Below are 17,825 nucleotides of genomic sequence, written 5' to 3' on the forward strand. Positions count from 1 at the left end.
CAGTTGCTCTTTGTGCCTCTTGATGTACAAGAGTGAACGGCATATTTGTAGGAACATAGAAAATAGGAACAAGAGTAGACCATTCAGCTCCTTGAGGCTGCTCAGCCATTCAATATGATCATGGCTGATGATACAACTTAGCATCCTTTTTAATATTCCTGCTCCCAACATCTATACGAGCTGGAAAAATTGTATCAGATGAGGCCAGGGCTGTGAAATCTCACCACTTTATTTGGACAGAAGTTTAAGGTTGTAACAGCAAAGCAGAGAGGGAATGGGACTAATGGGATTGCGGCTTGAGGAGCCATAGCCGAGTTTTAGGACTGAATGATCTCTGCATTGTGCTCTTAAACAACTGTTCATCACTTGGTTAGAAAGATTTCCAGTGGGCTGCCTGTATCCTGAGACGTGGAATCACATGCAGTGACGACCAATGTATTCGACACAAGTGTCTTCCGTTCTCGCAATAACAAGGTGCAGAGCTGGATTAACACAGCAGGCCAAGCAGCATCTTAGGAGCAGGCTGGGCCTGCTGTGTTCATCCAGGTGTGCAACTTGTTATCTCGAATTCTCCAGCATCTGCAGTTCCTATTATCTCTCTCCTCCATTCTCCTCGTCTCAGATGGGATAAGATCAACCCCGTCTTGTTGGACCTTTGACGAAGCAACAAAATTTTAGTTTTTGAATCATTGTGTAGTAATTCACAATACCGCAGTGCATGTCGTTAGTTTTTTTAGACATTTTGATGATTCTGCAAATTTAAAGGGAATTTACTTGGCAGTAAGCTTGTGAATACTAGTGCATGTGCCCGCCAGCAAGCTAAGCAACACAAACTACCCTGCAGAGTAAAGAAGCTATCAACTCAGCCAGAAGCTTGCCTTTCCTTCTTTCATTGTATTTCCTTTTCCTCACTCTCTTACCTTCACACTGTTTTCTTCCAGCTTTGAGATTGGAATATGAGAAAGCACACTATACCTCCAAGAAAGTGCCCCTGCCAGCTGGTATAAAGGGAATTTGTGCTCATGATGCCCCGTTAAGTGAACTCATGATCCTCAGTACAAGGAGAGTTCACAATCCAAGTTTTGTCCATGTACAAAGAAGTCGTCGCAAATGAATTCTTCACTATGATCACCTCTTATCTACCTTTTAATGTCCTTCTAGATACACCACTGTTCTATAATTGTCAAGGGCATCCTGGTTTCTGTCTGCTTTTCCCGTGTTCCATGACCTTCCTACCATGGGAAATGTTAAATAAATCCTCTCTCATAATAAAACCACAGCAATTGGAGCAGGAGTAGGCCATTCAGGCCTGCAAGCCTCCTCTGCCATTCAGTATGATCACGGCAGTATGGAAGAAGTGCCACATAGTCGCTGGCTGTTGCTGAGTGGGTGGCACCCTTGCCTTGTGCTCGTAGGTTGAAGACTTACCCCCAAGTCCTTGGGCACACGACTCGGGCTTGCGCTCCGAGTTTAGTACTGAGGGAGTGCTGAACTGTGGGAGGTGCCACCTGGTGGATGAGATGTTTAACTCTGGCTCCTTCTGCTCTCAGGCAGACATAAAAGATTCCCAGGGATGAATCCAGGAAAAATAGGGAAATTTTCACAAATGTCCCTAACCCATATCACCTAAAAGATGTGACTATTATTTCAGTTTGTGGAACATTGCTGTGTGTCAGTTTGCTGCTGCATTTTCCGAAATTATAATTGTGACTGCACTTCAAATATGATTCATTGGCTGTAAAGTGCTTTGGGATGGCCTGAAGTTATGAAAGTTGCTATATAAATGCAGGTATTTTCTCTGGTACAAGGTAAGTACTGGTGACAGGGGACCGTTCACCCCATTTTACCCCATCGTTTGAAGCGGACTTCAGCTTCCCAACCCTCCCAAATATGGCGTTTCTTAAATAATTCTGTTTGCATCCTTTGGGCTTTTCATCTCTCCCCTGACTGCCCTCATATCAGTAAGAAACTCTTTCAGTTCATGGACCTTGCTTTCTTCCTGTTCCCTCTTTGCATCCTGTCACCTTTTAATGTGTTTATGTCTGTTGTATTCATTCCACTGAACCTTTCTGCCTTTTCCCTACATTAATTTTAAGATTTGCTTTTGCTGTTTACATTCCTTTGGATTAATTTGATGGCTGCTTTGGTTACTTGTTGATTCAAGTTTTTGTGTGTCCAGGAGCAAGTTCAGCCTTCTCTCTTTAAATTTCCCGTTTATCCACTGACTAGAGGATGTTTCTAAACAATGTGTTAAGGCTTGTTTCGCTATATCTTTAAAGGTAACTCTTCAGAATTAATTATCTGAATGTTGGTCTTCAGTCATTCACAATCTCAGGTCATGTTGAAACAAACACAGCAGTTGCTGGAAAAACTCAGCAGGTCTAGCAGCATCCTCGGGGGGGAAAGAAAAGCAGAGCTAACGTTTTGGGTCAAGTGACCCTCCTTCAGAACAAAGAAAAGTTCTGAGGAAGTGTCACTGGACCCATAATGTTAACTCTGCCTTTTCTCCACAGATGCTGCTAGACCTGCTGAGTTTTCCTAGCAAGTACTGTTTTTATTTCTGATTTCTGGCATCTGCAGTTCTCTGGTTATTTTTGTTCATGCTGAACTTTAGTTACTCCGTGATCTTTTTCCCACATAGAACCGCAGCTTCCATGCCATGTTTAATATGGGCTGCTTAGTGTTGTCAAACCTAGACGTGGACTGTCCCTTGTGGCTTAACTGATGTATTTATTTGGTCACACGTTATAGTTACCAGCACAGATTGCAAGACACTTTGGCCTTAGCAATTTATATTTGATTGAAGCAAGAACAGAAAGTGCTGTAGAAACTGAGCAGGTCTGGCAGTATCTGGTGAGAAAAACTGTTAACACCTCTATTCCAGTGACCCTTCCTTGTTTGTATTCTCTTCTATTAACATTACATTCCTTTCAACAGCAATATTCAGATGGGGTGCAGCCCTCTTCTTCTGATGGATGTTCTAAGTGTATGTGATAGTGTCTATTCTTTCGAGATTGCCTTTGTATTTTGTGCTTGGAGAAATGGTGACCAGCTTTATTAAGCTCTCGAAGTGGATGCTGTCAAGCCATTCTCTATCCACTTCAAATGAATTAGGAGCAGAAGTAGACCATTCAGCCCCTCTGTCTTCTCTGTAAGGCAATAGCCTTAATTCCACATTTCCTGATAACCTTTGACTCCCTTGTTAGTCAAGAATATATCTACCTCCACCTTAAAAGTTTCCCGATGACACTGCCTCCACCACTTTTTGGGGAAATCAAGTTCAAAGTCACCTGATCCTCAGAGAAATATACTCCTCCCCATAGTCATGTCAAATGGTCACCCCCATATTTTCAAACTGTTTTTGGTAATTCCATGGTCTTTTCCTCCAAAGGGAACTATCCCAGTATCCAGCCTATCAGATCCCCTTAGAATCTTGTTTCAATACAATATCTCTTTCTTTCTTTTCTAAACTTCAATGGGTACAGGTCCAGACTGTCTGACCTTTCCTCATACGACTCCTCCCAAACAAGGAATGTCAGAACTTTCTCTGAACTGTACCTAACACATTTACAACCGTCCTTAAATGAGGAGACCAAAACTGTCCAAAGCACTCCTCACCCACACACTATGCAACAGTGGCAAAGTATGAGGAGCAAAAACAGAAGTTTCTGGAAAATCTCAGCAGATCTCGCAGCATCTGTAAAGAAAAATCAGAGTTAATGTTTTGGGTTTGGTGGTCCTTCCTGAGATCCAAGTTCTTCAGATATTGCCAGACCTGCCGAGCTTTTCTATCTAATTCTGTTTTTGTTCCTGATTGAGAGCATCCACAGTTCTCCTTGGTTTTTTTATATGATAAAATATCCTCCCTTTTATATTTAATTCCCCTTCAATAAATGGCAACATTCCAATTGCTTTCTTGATTACTTGCTGAACCCATATACTAACTTCTTATGATTTATATAGCAGCACATTCAGATTTCTTTGTACCTGAGTTCTGCAATTGCTACTTGTCCATTCTCCTTGCTAAGCTGGAAACGTTCACACTTTACCACATCACACTCTTTCTGTCAAACATTTACCTAATCACAACCTTTTTCACTTCCTTCCATGTTGGTAACCCAAGAGTCATAAGGTGTTTCAGAGATGATAGGAACTTCAGATGCTGGAGAATCTGAAGCAACAAGGTGTAGACTTAGATGAACACAGCAGGCCAAATTTCTGCCCCTCGCCTACCCTGATGGTGTGGGTGAGATCATAAATGCTGCTAGACAAATGGTGGAGACTTACGATGCTCTGGAGGACTTTCCTGGTGAGCTAGTTTATTCTGCACAGGGCTAATGATTCCATTTTGACATACCATGTGATCAATTGCAGAATGCAAAACAAAGGAATGAGTATGGACTGTGCATCCTATTCCACCGTTCAACAGGATCAGTCTTTATGCCATCTTAACACCGTTTATCTACTTTGATTCTGTAATTGTTAGTTCAACAAAAAAATCTAAACAATCCCAAATTCAAACATTTCAGTAAGCTCCTAGTCACAACTATTTGGGAATGTGGTGGAGGGGTGTGGAAGGCATAACAGAGCTCTGAACTTCAAGTACCCTTTGTGTGAAGGTATTCTTCCTAATTTCATCCATGAGAAACTTGACTCTTACTTTATGGTTCTACCTCCTTGTCACTACACCATCTAGACCAAATAGTAGTTTTTTTTCTGGGCGCCTCAATTCCTTTAATCATCATCAGCACATCAATTAGAACGCCCCTTCATCTTCTATACTTCAGGGATTGCAAGCCTAGTCTATGACTTGACCTCATAATGAAACCCTTTCAGCTAATATCATCTTCCTCAGTGAGTTACAGAACTTTCAATTTTAAGGAACTAAATCTAGGATCACCTAAATAGAAAATGATATGGTCTGCCAGAGACGTGCTATTGACCTATGCTTCAGTATAACCTTGCTTTGCAGAGTACACATTGATCAGCAACTTATGTTAATGGAACAAAACAATGCCTATCCCTGCATGTCTTGCAAACAGTGCCAAAAATCAATATACTTTATGCTGCTTTGTTCACTTTCCCTATTTTTCCCCAAATGACTGTCAATAACAATTCCATTAGGTCCACTTCGCTTTGCCAATAAACCAGTTACGTGAATAGGATCTTGCACTAATAAAGGAACCACAGCATTTTAAGCCGGCTAGAATGCACTGTCAGGCTCTGTTGATCTCTCAACTAACCAAGGCAGTGAATGGCTGAATATAAATGCTTCAGGGTGTCCCCACTTCCTGACCTGTGCTGAATTAGCTGATCTCAAATTAGATGCAGTCAGGGCAATGCAATTGTCCTCTGTGCTCCTAGGTCTTGAGAGGTTTCCTATCTCGGTGCAATTGTATCAATGACTTCCACGCACCTGCTCTGATTGACCCCAACTATTACCAGTTTCTGATCTTCATTCAAGCTTCCAATTACTTAGCTAATGCCCCATCCCACCCCTCACCCCTTCACAATATCATATCTCCACTCCTTTTTCACTCCATTTCATTGCTGACTCCAACCCAAAATTGCTTCACTGCTCTTCACCTCTATCTTCCAATGGTTTTCCTTTCCAGACTATTCCTTCTCTACCATCCTGCTCTGTAAATGCAAGTTGCTGTCACTTTTATCGGGTTATCATCCTGTGTGAATTCTAGTTTCCATCTCAGTATTCACTGTTTGTTGTAATTGCCTTATTCAATATTGAGGTTCTTATTTACAAATCATCCCAAGGCCTTAAGTTGCTTTACCTCGTGCAGCTTCAAGTTTCATCACAGCTTTTATCCTCATCCAACACCGGAATGCTGTGTGTTTACTGAGGCATTCAACTGTGTCTCAGTGTGTAATACTCTGGCCTCTGAGCCAGGAGTTTTATGGTTCAAGCTCCAGTACAGAGATGCGAATGCAAAGAACCCAGATTCCAGTACAGTGGTGAGGTAGGGCTGCACTGTCAGAGATGCCAACTTTTGATTAGTTTCAAAGATATATTTAAGGTTAAAGGTTTTATATTTCAAAATAACTTTTGCAGCACGTCTGTGTCATGCTATGACAATCTTCAATAAGGGATGATCTAACCACTACCCCTTGACACTGAATGGTGTTGCCATCACTGAATCCACCACTATCAATACCTTGGGGTTGCCATTGATCAGAAGCCCAACTGGATTCACCATATAAGTACAGTGGTAACAAAAGCAGGTCAGAGGCTGGGGATGCTACATTGAGTAGCTCACATGGCTTCCACCATCTACAAGGCATAAGTCAGGAGTGTGATGGAATACTCCCCACTTGCCTGTTTGGGTCCAGCTCCAACTAAACGTCAGAACCTTGGCACCATCTAGGACACAGCAGCCTGTTTAATTGACACCACACCAACAAATATTCGGTCCTTGCACCACCAAAACTCAAGTAGCCACAGTGTGTGCTATCTACACATGCACAGCAGCAATCTACCAAAGATCTATGGACAGGCACCTTTCAAACTCAAAACAGCTGTGAAGGGCAGCAGATACATAGGAATACCACCATCTTCAAGTTTTCGTCCAAGCCACTCACCATCCTGACTTGAAATATGTCACTGTTCCTTCACTGTCACTGAGTCACAATCCTGGAATTCCCTCCCCAAGAGTATTGTGGGTCAACCTACAGCACCTGGACTGCAGCAGTTCAAGAAGGCAGCTCACCACCACCTTCTCAAAGATAACTAGAGATGGGAAAATAAATGCTGGCAACCAACAGTGCCCACATTCCAGAAGTGAATTAAGAAAAAGGCTGTGTATGCTATTTCAGAATTTAAAGGACCTCATGCACTTGAACAGTGCAGGAGATTTTCCCACTAACTGGCCAGTTTTTGGTCCCTCAGCTAATCCCTCACCTAGTCATTATGACATTGTTGTTTGTTAGAGTTTGTCGTGTGCAAATTGACTGATTTCCTACACTACAACAAACTTTAAAATGTACTTCATTGGCTTCAGAGCATTTGGGAGAGGTATACTGTGGTAGTGGATGGATCTGTGTAAATTCCTTTCAAACCAGCGGTGTGCACCCTGGAGCTACCTTGCTGCACCTTATTTATCACCCTTTCAATCATCCGTAAGTCAGCCTCCATCTCCTCTTGCATTTCTTACCCATATGCATATATGAAGCTCAGTGGGCTGCTTTTCCCCATTAAATGTATGTGCACATTGAAGTGCCATTGAGCCAAAGAAAGGGCAAGTTCCCAAGCCTCCTACCCAGTTCCTGCTGCATGAGCACCTGTTTGTTGGGTAAGGGCTGGATCAAATCAGCAATATAGTCCCTGTGATCGAACAACCAAGTTGACACACAGAGGACAGGAAAGGTAACGAACGAGGCACTTTTTGTTGCAGACTTATGACTTTTTCCATCAAGAAACCAGAGCTTTTATGAAACGAGGAGAAAAATAACTGGCAATGCTTCTTAAAAAAAAAACAGGAAGTGAAATGGTAAAACAGCATTTGAATTTAATATGGTGCAATCCATTTATTTGCAGTTACTCTGCTGCTCAATGTGCTACTCTGCAGACTGTTACCCAGTGCAAGTCAGTGGCTCCAATCGTTGCTAATCATTCTTTTTAAGTTGCATTACATTAAAGCGTCACATTGGTGACACATAGACTAAATAACATGGTACTTTCTGTAGAAAATATTTATTAATCAATCATACCATTAAAAAATCCACTGCAAAATGTTGGGCACTTAGTTATTTACTGTGCAAGCAAATGTCACCAGGATTTGAGATGTAGTGACAGCAGAATGATTAGAGTAATTACGCAGCTTTAGTGAAATTTTCTCATTCAGCAGGTTAAAAGGGTGAATTTACCCCTTTCCTCTGATTTTGCATCATGTTCTTTATCAGCAAGTGGAGAATTAGCCATATTGCTGCAGTGTTGACAGCTTGCATGTTACGTCATCTGTCTTGCACAACTTTTCTCTGTCACTCTCATTTTTGTTCCCCCCTACTGCCCCACAAATTCTGTCTTTCAAGGGACCAATAGATTTCATGTTCGTCACATGTCTATAGAGTCAAGCAGCTGAACAATAAGGTTACAGGTTTAGTTTGGTCTGTGTTGAGGTCATTGATCACATACTATCCCATTTGTCAAAATGGTTCTGAATCATCCATGGTGGGCACTATCCACTAACCTCTGTTGATATTCAAAGAACAGAATCAGGATTGACTCTGCTGTTCACCCTGTAGTCCATGGTCAATATTGATTCTCGCACAAACAAAATCATGTGGTACCTTTTACTTTAGCTAGAACCTGGTGCTTTTAAGAAGGGGAGAAATTAATATTGTCACAGAATTTAAGAGGCTGCTTCAGAGGAGGCTGATTTTTTAAATTCTCTTCATTGCTGTTCCTTGTCATTTTTTTCTCCAGTCTTCTGAAGAAATTATTCATTTAAGAATACAGTACTTACAACCCTTCAATAATTTACAACAGTGTAAGCTATGGCATTCGTAATTGGGTATGACTGGAGCTATGATTTTATGGTGGTTATCAAATTGGTTTAAAACAATTTCCAGCAAGTGTTGCTAGCTAGTGATCAGATACAGTAATATCTTAGCAATTCTTTCATGCCTTCAGTCCAGGGATACTAAACATGTTTTTCCCACCACTGCCTACCAGAGGTCAACTAACAGCATGTGGGTAGGGACCAAATCTGAGGTTTTTCCTGCTCCGTATGGCTCATTCCCACACCTCACTATTCAGTTGCTGTCTGAACTATGGAGAAAGATTTCTCTTTGCTTGTCTAGATTGTTTGAACTTTGCCTGCATGGGTTTCCAAAGATGTTTTTGATTTGCAGTTGTGTTTTCTGAATGTATGATTAGGAACATAAGAAATGGCCGTTCAACCCATCACTTAAACTGAGCTGATCTGTGGACTAATTTCTTTTACCTAACTTCACTGTACATTCCTTAGACATTTTTAAAAATTTGATAAATTTAATAATTTACCAAAGAGCAGTTGATTGAAATCGCCACTGCAGTTGCAAAACTGTTACCATCACCTATGCTTGCTTGTCTGTGCCTTTCTTAAGGAAAGCTTCAGCCTTCAGGCCGTATTCCCTTGTCCTAGACAACCCAACCAGCAGAAATGACTTTCTATCTACCCTGTTAACTCCGAGATAACATGAACAAGCTACTGTAGCATCATCCCTTGACACAATCTAATTTTGTGAAATGGGCAATAAATGCTGACGTTGCTGACAATGGTCATGTTCCACGAATAAAGTTTTTTTTTAGTCTAATTTTAATCCTGAAAACCAGGTGGTATTCTAGTAAATCCATATGACACTCCTCCAAGGTCTGGGGTGAGGTGCCCAAAACAGAATTGTTGCAGCTCCATGGGAGAGGTCGTTTGGCTCCTTGTTTCTGTATCAGTACTCTGAATAAGCACTACACCTAATGGCATTCCCCTGCATATTCATTCTTTTCAGGCAATAATCCCATTTCTTGCTTCAGAGGAGGTCTCAACTGAATCAGCTGCCCCCATATTCAAACCAGAGGAAGTCTCAACTGAATCAGCTGCCCCCATATTCAAACCACATAATTCCAAACCTTAGTCACTCACTGAGCAAAAAAGATTCTCCTCTTGTCTCCTTTGCTGCCTTTGCCAGTGATCTTAAATTTGTACTCCAAGCAGTCTGGTAGACGTTGCCTAACCAGGGCTTTGGGTAACTGCAGCATGACCCTCGTGCACCCCGCCCCCCCCCCCCCTCCCCCCCACCAATGTTCTAGCAAGTCAATTTTTTCAACTGCGTATTGTGTTGAAGAGTTGACATTTAAGGGCTTTGTAATGTGAAGATAAAAGTTGCCATTTGGAGTGCTAACTGTCTTTATCTGTGAAGAGCTACCTGTTGCAGGAAGAGATCCTGTCTCCTCCTCCCACTGGGTAGAAGATAAATGCATGGTTTCTCCTATTCCCTCCTTCCCCAGACTTCAACATAAACTTTGTTCCCCCAAATATGACGCAAATGTGCAATTGCTACCACACCAAATTGCATAGATGCCGTTAAGGGGAAATTAGATAAGTAGGTGAGAGAAGAGGTTATTAATGTTGGGTGAGGGAAGATGGGAACAAGTTTGAATGGTGAATGAACTGTTTGGACCCTATTACTCGTTTTATATTCCAGATATTTTCTAATCAGCCTGATCAAAAATGTCATTGTATACCCAGTTCCCCTGGTTCAGTTGCATGGGCCCTACCACTGTTCCAGGAGAGCCCTCTACTTTCTGTGTGTTCCATGTAGCTAGCACAGGAGTTTGCCAGCTCTGAGATCATTGATCCCACAGATCTTGACCAATACAATACAAGGCCTCTAATTCAGCAATTTGGTACTTCAGTGTCCAATGGTACCAGTTGACCCTTTTGTTGTTTTTGTTCAGACCCAAGCATATTGTCTGTTAATTGTCACACGGCAGTACAGGGCACGAGTATCGCTGAAAGAAGAGACACTGTTGCAACTTTTCATCTTTTACCCATCAAGACAGAGTTACAATATTGCCTATTTTATTTCACTTATTTGTCAGCCTGTTTTAATTTCAATTTGCAGATTGCCTATGCTGCAGTCGATTGCACTAAAGGACAGAATCATGAGTTATGCAAACAGGAAGGTGTGGAGGGATACCCCATGATCAGCTATTACAATTATGGAAAATTTATGGAGAGGTACAGTGGGGAAAGAGCGGTGAGTATGACTTGACATTGACTCTTTGTTCTCACTTGAATGGTTTAATTGGTTGTGGTTCAGTACGTCCCTTCTATCTTCCATTTGTGCACGATTAAGACCAGGGTGCATTTTGGTAAGTAGAGTGTACCTCTGAGGACAACAAATGAGAACACTGACCAGCTTGTAGCAACAAAAGCCCTCTGTCTGTGGAGCACTCTGAAGCTTGTCTCAGATTTTAAACATGGCACTCGATGTTCAGACAAGATAGCCAAGCAGCTGAACAAAGGGAAAGAAATCTTAACTGGGAGCAGGTACTACACAAAGGAACGTTTTCAATCCACTGAACTGCTGATGCCTTCAAAAGATAAGTGACCTGTAGTGTCACAAAACTGAGCAGTTCAACTCTATAGGAAAATTATTTTTTTCCAAGAACTTTGGTTATTTAGGGATCTGAATTTTATGAGAAAGTATTTTGTTTTATATAATATAAAATATATGCAGCCTTATCTCTCTGAAATATTCTAAAGTGCTGCAGAAAATGAACTATTTCTGTAAGTACAAAGAATGAATGAGTTCTGGTATTGAAAGGTTTAGTTAAAGCAGTTTTTAAAAAAAGTAGATTCCATGAATATAATTCGCTCTCTGTGAAACTGTCTCTTTTCCTTACTCATTGTCCATTTTCCTCTCTCATCTTAAGTGTTCAGAGTTTTGTGATGACCTATTTTCTTCAAATGGAGCCCTGCACGACACTTTTGATGATGATGCAGAAATTGTCGAGTTGCTAGCCCACACACAGTGAGAACATTCCAAGTTAAAGTCAAAACAACACCTTACATTAACAAAGCACCTTTTTAATGTTGTGAAATGTCCCAAGGTGCCAAATATTACAATAATTTAGTTTTATTTTTTCATGAGTTGTGGACATTGGTGGCTGGGCCAGAGCGACAGCAGAGGAAAAGACACTTCAGCGCACCAGGTCAGTGCTAGTCAAAAACAATCACTTAAATTTTCTAATTCCACCACTCGGCCCACTGCCTTGTAAGCATTGTCATTGCAAGCACACAGCTAAATACTACTAAAATGATAAAGGTTTCTCTCTGCATCAACCTTGCAGGCAATAAATTCCAGATTCCAGTTTGTGCTTGTATATTGAATGCCATAACTGATTCCTCTGCCCCCACCCCCACCCCCCCTCCACTATAAGCTTCTGAGCCAGGCCCCTGAACTCTCTAGGACTGATGATCAGACTGTATAAAACAGTGTCTATTCCCCTCACTATACTATCCCTTACTCCCACTAATTTCTTGGTGCTGTCTACACTTGAATGGCATCCTGTGCCATGGTTAGTCAGCTCATTCACTCTGTAGCCCCCACTCGCATCCAAACAAGTTGAAAGAAACTGAAACCTGGTGGACAATTGCAGAGCTTTATTCTCCTGCAATACTGCCTTCTGAATCGCCTTACCTGCCTCACTTGCAGTCAGACATTCCTGTCTGGACATTGAGTAAATCAGACTCAAGCCTAAATGAAACAAAAACAGAAATTGCTGGTGAAACTCAGCAGGTCTGGAAGCATCTGTGGGAAGAAAGCAGAGTTAACATTTCAAGTCTGTTGAATCTTCATCAGAACTCAGATCCTAAATGTGTGACTGCCTCCTGGTCCAGAGAAACCCTAGTAGTTTTTTTAACCTCCCTGTAAGTGCCCCAGTGACTAGTTTGTCGCCATCTCATGAACTCTTGAGCAGAAGCTCTTGGAGCTGTAAACACTGTAGATGTCACAGAAGGAGCATAAAGGCAAAGAACTAATAACACAATAAAAGAGGGGCGGCCTCCCCGGAGCAGTGTGTACAGTTTTGGTGGTCTTACCTAGGAAAGGGCATACCTGATTTATTGGAAGGACAACATAGGTAATTAAGACTTTCTTGATGTAATGGGATTCTTGTATAGGAAGAGATTGTGAAAACTAGCCCTATATTCTGGTGTTTAGCTGTTGCCATTGAACTCAATGACTTACTCAGCCATTTCAGATGCAATTAAGTGTCAACCACATAGCTATGGATCTGGAGTAATGCAAACCAAGTAAGGATGGCATATTTTTATCCCTTCTAGACATCATTAAACCACTATTAACAATGGTTGCCATTTTTCTAGTTTTTAATTCCAGATTTGTTTAATATAGAATTCCAGTTTCACGGTCTGCCATCATGGGATTTGAACCCATCTCACCAGAAACTTTGGAATTCTGGATTACTAGTATAGTGACGTTACTAGTGTGCCAAAGCCAAAGAAAGAGTCATTAGGAGATATAGCCAAAAGCTTAGTCAAAGAAGTACATTTCGAATGAGTGTCTTAGAGAAGTGGCGAGGTTTTTACATATGAAAATTCAGAGCTTGATTGCAAATGCTATAGTGAAAGAAGTTGTGAATGCGGAAGAATTAGAAGAACTGAAGGATGTCTGAGATTTGGGCTGAGGATTTGAATTTTAAATTCATTTTAGACCTGGTCACGCAGGGTGTTAGTGAACAGGACCTGATTTGAGTTAGGAAATGAATAGCACACTTTAGGTTGAGTAGGTTTCCAGATGGCAGGTAAATGTTGGAGTAGTTAAATTAGGGAACAAAAACATGGCTGAAGGCTTCAGCAGTAGATGGACCTGGGTAAGAGTGAACAAATGCAGTATCACAAGTGGATGCAGGTGGGCTGTAGAAAGGATTCAAGAAGTCAAAAGCCTGGCTCAATATCAAATAACTACTGCCTATGTTAAATACTATCCGTCAAATAGAATACTACTATGGGGACAGTTGGTCTTTGGGCTAGATAAGGTAAAACTCAGGCAGGGTTCTCTCTTATGATCACCTATGGAAATACACATCCAGAACATTTGGTTTGCAGGGATCAGGCTTGTACATGATAACACCTGAACTCCACTCCACATGTCAAGACAGTCTGCTGACAGGCCTACTTGGACAAGTGGAATCATAAAATGTTATGGCAGAATATTGGGCCATTCAGCTCTTTGCACCAGCATCTGTCTCTGAAAGTATGTTTTGTTGTCCTAATCTCCACACCACGCTGTGCAATAAAAAATCTCAAATATACATTATTTTTTTAAAGAAAGGTTATGGTGACACTTGCTGCCAACATTGCCTACAGTCCAGTGCTCACTACACTCTCCCCCTATCCCGAATCTGTCAGAGAACATAGACCAGTACAGCACAGTTACAGGCCCTTCAGCCCACAATGTTGTACTGACCTATTATCCTACTAAGATCAAACTACCCTGCATACCTTACATTATACTATCATCCATGTGCCTATTCAAGAGTCACTTAAATGTTTCTCATGTATCTGTCATATTTAGAAAAATAATCACTTTTCATTTTTTTGTGAAGATCTTAATTTACACCTTCCAGTTATTAGTTAATGGAAGTAGATTTTTCCTATTTAACTCATCAAAATTCATTCTAATTTTGAACATTTCTATCAAATATCCTCCTGACCTTTCTCACCTCAACTAATAAAATGCTCCATTCGACGTAGACACTTTTCAAAGTAAATCCGCTGGCTGTGCCGGAATAGCAATTAGTATCATTAGTCTTGGGTATATTCAAGTTTGAGATACACAAGGGAGGTCAAACATAGTGGTAATGTCTTTGGATTAGTCATCCAGAGGACCAGGCTAATGTCTGGGGACATGGATTCAGTCCTAACATGGCAGCAAAAAAATTAATCTGGTTCACTAACATCAGTTAGGAAAGGAGATCTGATGTTCCTCAGTCTGGCCTGCATGAAACTCAAGACCTACATCCATGTGATTGATTCCTAACTGCCCTCCGAAAATGCTTCTTAGAATTCAAGGCATTTGGGAATGGACAACCAGTGCTGGTCTTGCCAATGATGTCTACACTGTATACAAGAACAAATAAATTTACACAGATGGAGTTCTGGGTAACAAAGCAGTTCAGGGTTTGTGTGTGAGTGTATGTGTGTGTGTCGTGCGATTAAGCCCACAGTAAATCAACCATGATCTTACTGAAAGGTGGAACAGTCTCGACGGACTAAATGGCCAATTTCCGCTCTGCTGATGTTATTTCATGTTTTTTATGAAACTGTCATTCGGCACAATCAGTGAAATTAATGAGGAAATTCTGAACTAATCCTTGCATCAAATTATTTCACAATGAAGAGATTGCATATTGATGTGATCATTATAAGAGAATGTTTTGGAGAAAGTGCTTCTACAACTTGAATCACAGCCTTTTCAGTTACTTTTAAAGAAAACAAAAGGACTGAGTGATGCAATGGATTAGGCATTTTGGGCACCAGTCCAGACTACTCCTCTGGCTATAAGATTCATGTGCAATAAGTTTGGGCAGTCTCTATTTAGTTCAGAACAGACATGGAACTACAATTACGTTGCCTTTAATTTGGTACTAATTAATCTAATTTGGCCATTCTGTTTATTGAACCCATGGAGGGACACAGTGTGAGGAATGGATAAAGATAGTAAATTTTCCCAAAGCTGCTTTTGAAACGAGTAGCTGATGCAGACAGGATGGAGCTTTAGTTTGTTGCTAACCGTGCTGCACTATGTTCTGAGTACTTCGGAGTGAGCATTGTGCTTCACAGAGCACCTCTGCACTGTGTTATTCTGGCTCAGGATCGGAGTGAGCTGTCTGTCGCTGACCTCTGGGACATCGAGGGAATGCTCTGAGCCTTTCCCATAGGCATTTCATGGAGATGCAGATGCTACTAATGCTGAAGAGAGATTTTCACTGGTAGAGGAATAGCTCAACTATGTTCTGAAGAAGGGCCCAAAATGTTAATTCTGCTTTGTCTCTACAGATGCTTCCCAAGGTGCTGAGTTTCTCCAACAATTTCTTACTTTGTTCAAAAAAAAATCATGCGTATGTGTAATTGTTATTTGTCTTAGGAAGCTGCTTTCGTTAACTATATCCGAGCAATGCGAGGGCAGGACCATGAGAAGATTTCAAAGCGGAAAGAGGAGTTATAACGTTACATACCTCATGCTTGCCACCACACACTGTGAAAGGGCCCTGTTTTCATCACTACTGTACCGAAACTTCGCATTTTCGTAGACAGTTTTTCTTTGCAAACTGAGATTACCCAATTAATTGTCATAATGCAGTGGACCACTTGCAGTCTTTTTTTTTAGAAAGGACTGCACTCTATTATGAGAAAAGTACATTTAAAATGTAAATGCTGCCTTTCTCACAATTTTTTCCAAATACAACACTTGTAACTAGTGATCAACTAGTACAAATGTGTCCTGGTGCCAGTATTGTCAGTGCCCCTGCTGATTGCAATATGTCAGTTTTAAGTTACTTTCAAAAAGGAGGGGGGGAAAAAAAGGCTAGGGTTTCAATAAATGCAGGATAAAGCCATCCCTTCAAACTGTTTGGAAGAGGAAGAGTCATTACATGCCAACATTTGAGGAAGGCTCCAAGCATCTGCCTTCTTAGCTACCACAAGAACGGATCAACCTCGTAGTGGACCTATTCTGAGAAAGGAACGTTGGAACTAGACTGCATTTGTTGATCGCTAGCTCGTGTTCTATGCAAATGTTTTGTAGTTGCGGGTTTTCTATTTTAAGGGCCATAAATGTGGTCTGAGATGGCCTGTGATTGCCAGGCTTTTCTCACGGGGCTGGGTGGGTATTAAAGTCTGGAAAGGGTAGAAAACAATTTAAAATTTTAATCAAATTGCTCAGGGATGGCACAAGGAAGTTCCAAAAAAAAGTCAAATACAATTATTTTTGAATTCTGTGATTACTTAGGGTGCTTCAGAATACTGCAGCTAATTAAGTGGGTGAAATAATCAGGCAGAATGGAAAGGGTATGGGTACAACTTTTGCCTTCATATATTGGTCCAGTAATGATTGATTATTTTTGGATTGCATGTTGAATATGAATATAAAAGATTGACCTTATTGAAATAAATCTAATAAAATGTTTTTGTGTTTTACTTGCACTGGTTTTGTGTTCTATTGGTGTTTGGGGCCTCTTGAATGTACGTGAGGAGGGAATATAGTTCCTTGTATAAGAATATATGGAGCTGTCAACACTTGTTTATTCTGTGTTGCTTTCCATAAAAGAACAAAGTTGATTAAATTATCAGTGGGAATGTTTCCAGTGTTTCAGACCTTCTCATCTGCAAACCCAGCTGGTGTTCACTTTTGGGGCTACGCATTCCTAACTCAAGTCGATCTCTTCTGCTTTCAACTCCAGTCCATTGGTGCAAAGTTTTGGCCACTCTGACTAGGCCAGTATGTATTGCACATCCCTAACTAGCCTTGAGAACTTGCTGGTTTCCTGTTGATGACAATGCTTTAATTTGATTGGGTGCTGAAGTAAGGGTCATGGTTATATTACAGTAATGTCACTGGACTAGTAATACAGAGCTCCAAGGTAATGTTCTGGGGACATGGGTTTGAATTCTACCTGTGAACACTGCCATCTAGAGAACACGGGCAGCAGATACCACATCCTGCAACTATTTCCTCCAAGCCATTAGCCATCCTGCTTGCAAATATGTCTCTGTCTTTGTGTCACGTTTCAAAATCCTGGAGCTCCTTCCCTAATAGCATTATGGATTATCTGCAGCACATGGACAAAGTGGTTCACAAGGCAGCTCACCACCACTCTGTCAAGGTCAGCTGGGAATGAGCAATAAATGCTGGTCCAGCCAGTAACACCCACATTCCCTCAGTGAGTTTCTTTAAAAATGGCAAATAGTAAAATTTGAATTCAATAAAAGGGTGGAATAAACAGGCTATTCCAATGGCAGCCATGTAAGTGCTGTTGACTTTCATAAAAGTTCATCAGATTCACTATGGCATATTTGCCATCCTTATCCAGTCTAACTCCAGACACACAGCAATATGGTTGACTCTTAACTGCCCTCTGGGCAATGAATGCTGGCCTAGCTTGTAACGCTCACATCCCGTGAGCAAATCTTTTAAAAAATCAGGTGTGGTCGCTGCATTGTTATAGAGTCATACAGCGTGTCAACAGACCCTCCCTCTAACCAGTCCATGCCGACCATGTTCCCAAAATAAATCAGTTCTACCTGCCT

At 41.1% G+C, this 17,825-nt stretch overlaps 1 protein-coding gene across 3 annotated transcripts in view; it reads left to right on the plus strand.

Annotated features, from left to right (window-relative positions):
* pdia5 (protein disulfide isomerase family A, member 5) overlaps positions 1-16,715 on the plus strand; it is a 111,577-nt gene extending 94,862 nt beyond the window's left edge. Inside the window, exons 16-18 of one of the 3 annotated variants that reach the window (XR_007247985.1) lie at positions 10,615-10,749; positions 11,429-11,707; positions 15,664-16,715. Coding sequence is in view for 2 of the 3 variants with exons in the window: in XM_048535117.1 (XP_048391074.1) it covers positions 10,615-10,749; positions 15,664-15,744 (216 nt within the window). In the remaining variant the exon portion in view is untranslated. Of the gene's footprint in view, positions 1-10,614; positions 10,750-11,428; positions 11,708-15,663 lie in introns of those variants that run through there. The other 2 variants (XM_048535117.1, XM_048535118.2) reach the window with 2 other exon arrangements.
* Positions 16,716-17,825: the final 1,110 nt, after the last annotated feature.

This window comes from Stegostoma tigrinum, chromosome 7 (assembly GCF_030684315.1).
Source record: "Stegostoma tigrinum isolate sSteTig4 chromosome 7, sSteTig4.hap1, whole genome shotgun sequence".
In the NCBI taxonomy this organism is placed as follows: Eukaryota; Metazoa; Chordata; class Chondrichthyes; order Orectolobiformes; family Stegostomatidae; genus Stegostoma; species Stegostoma tigrinum.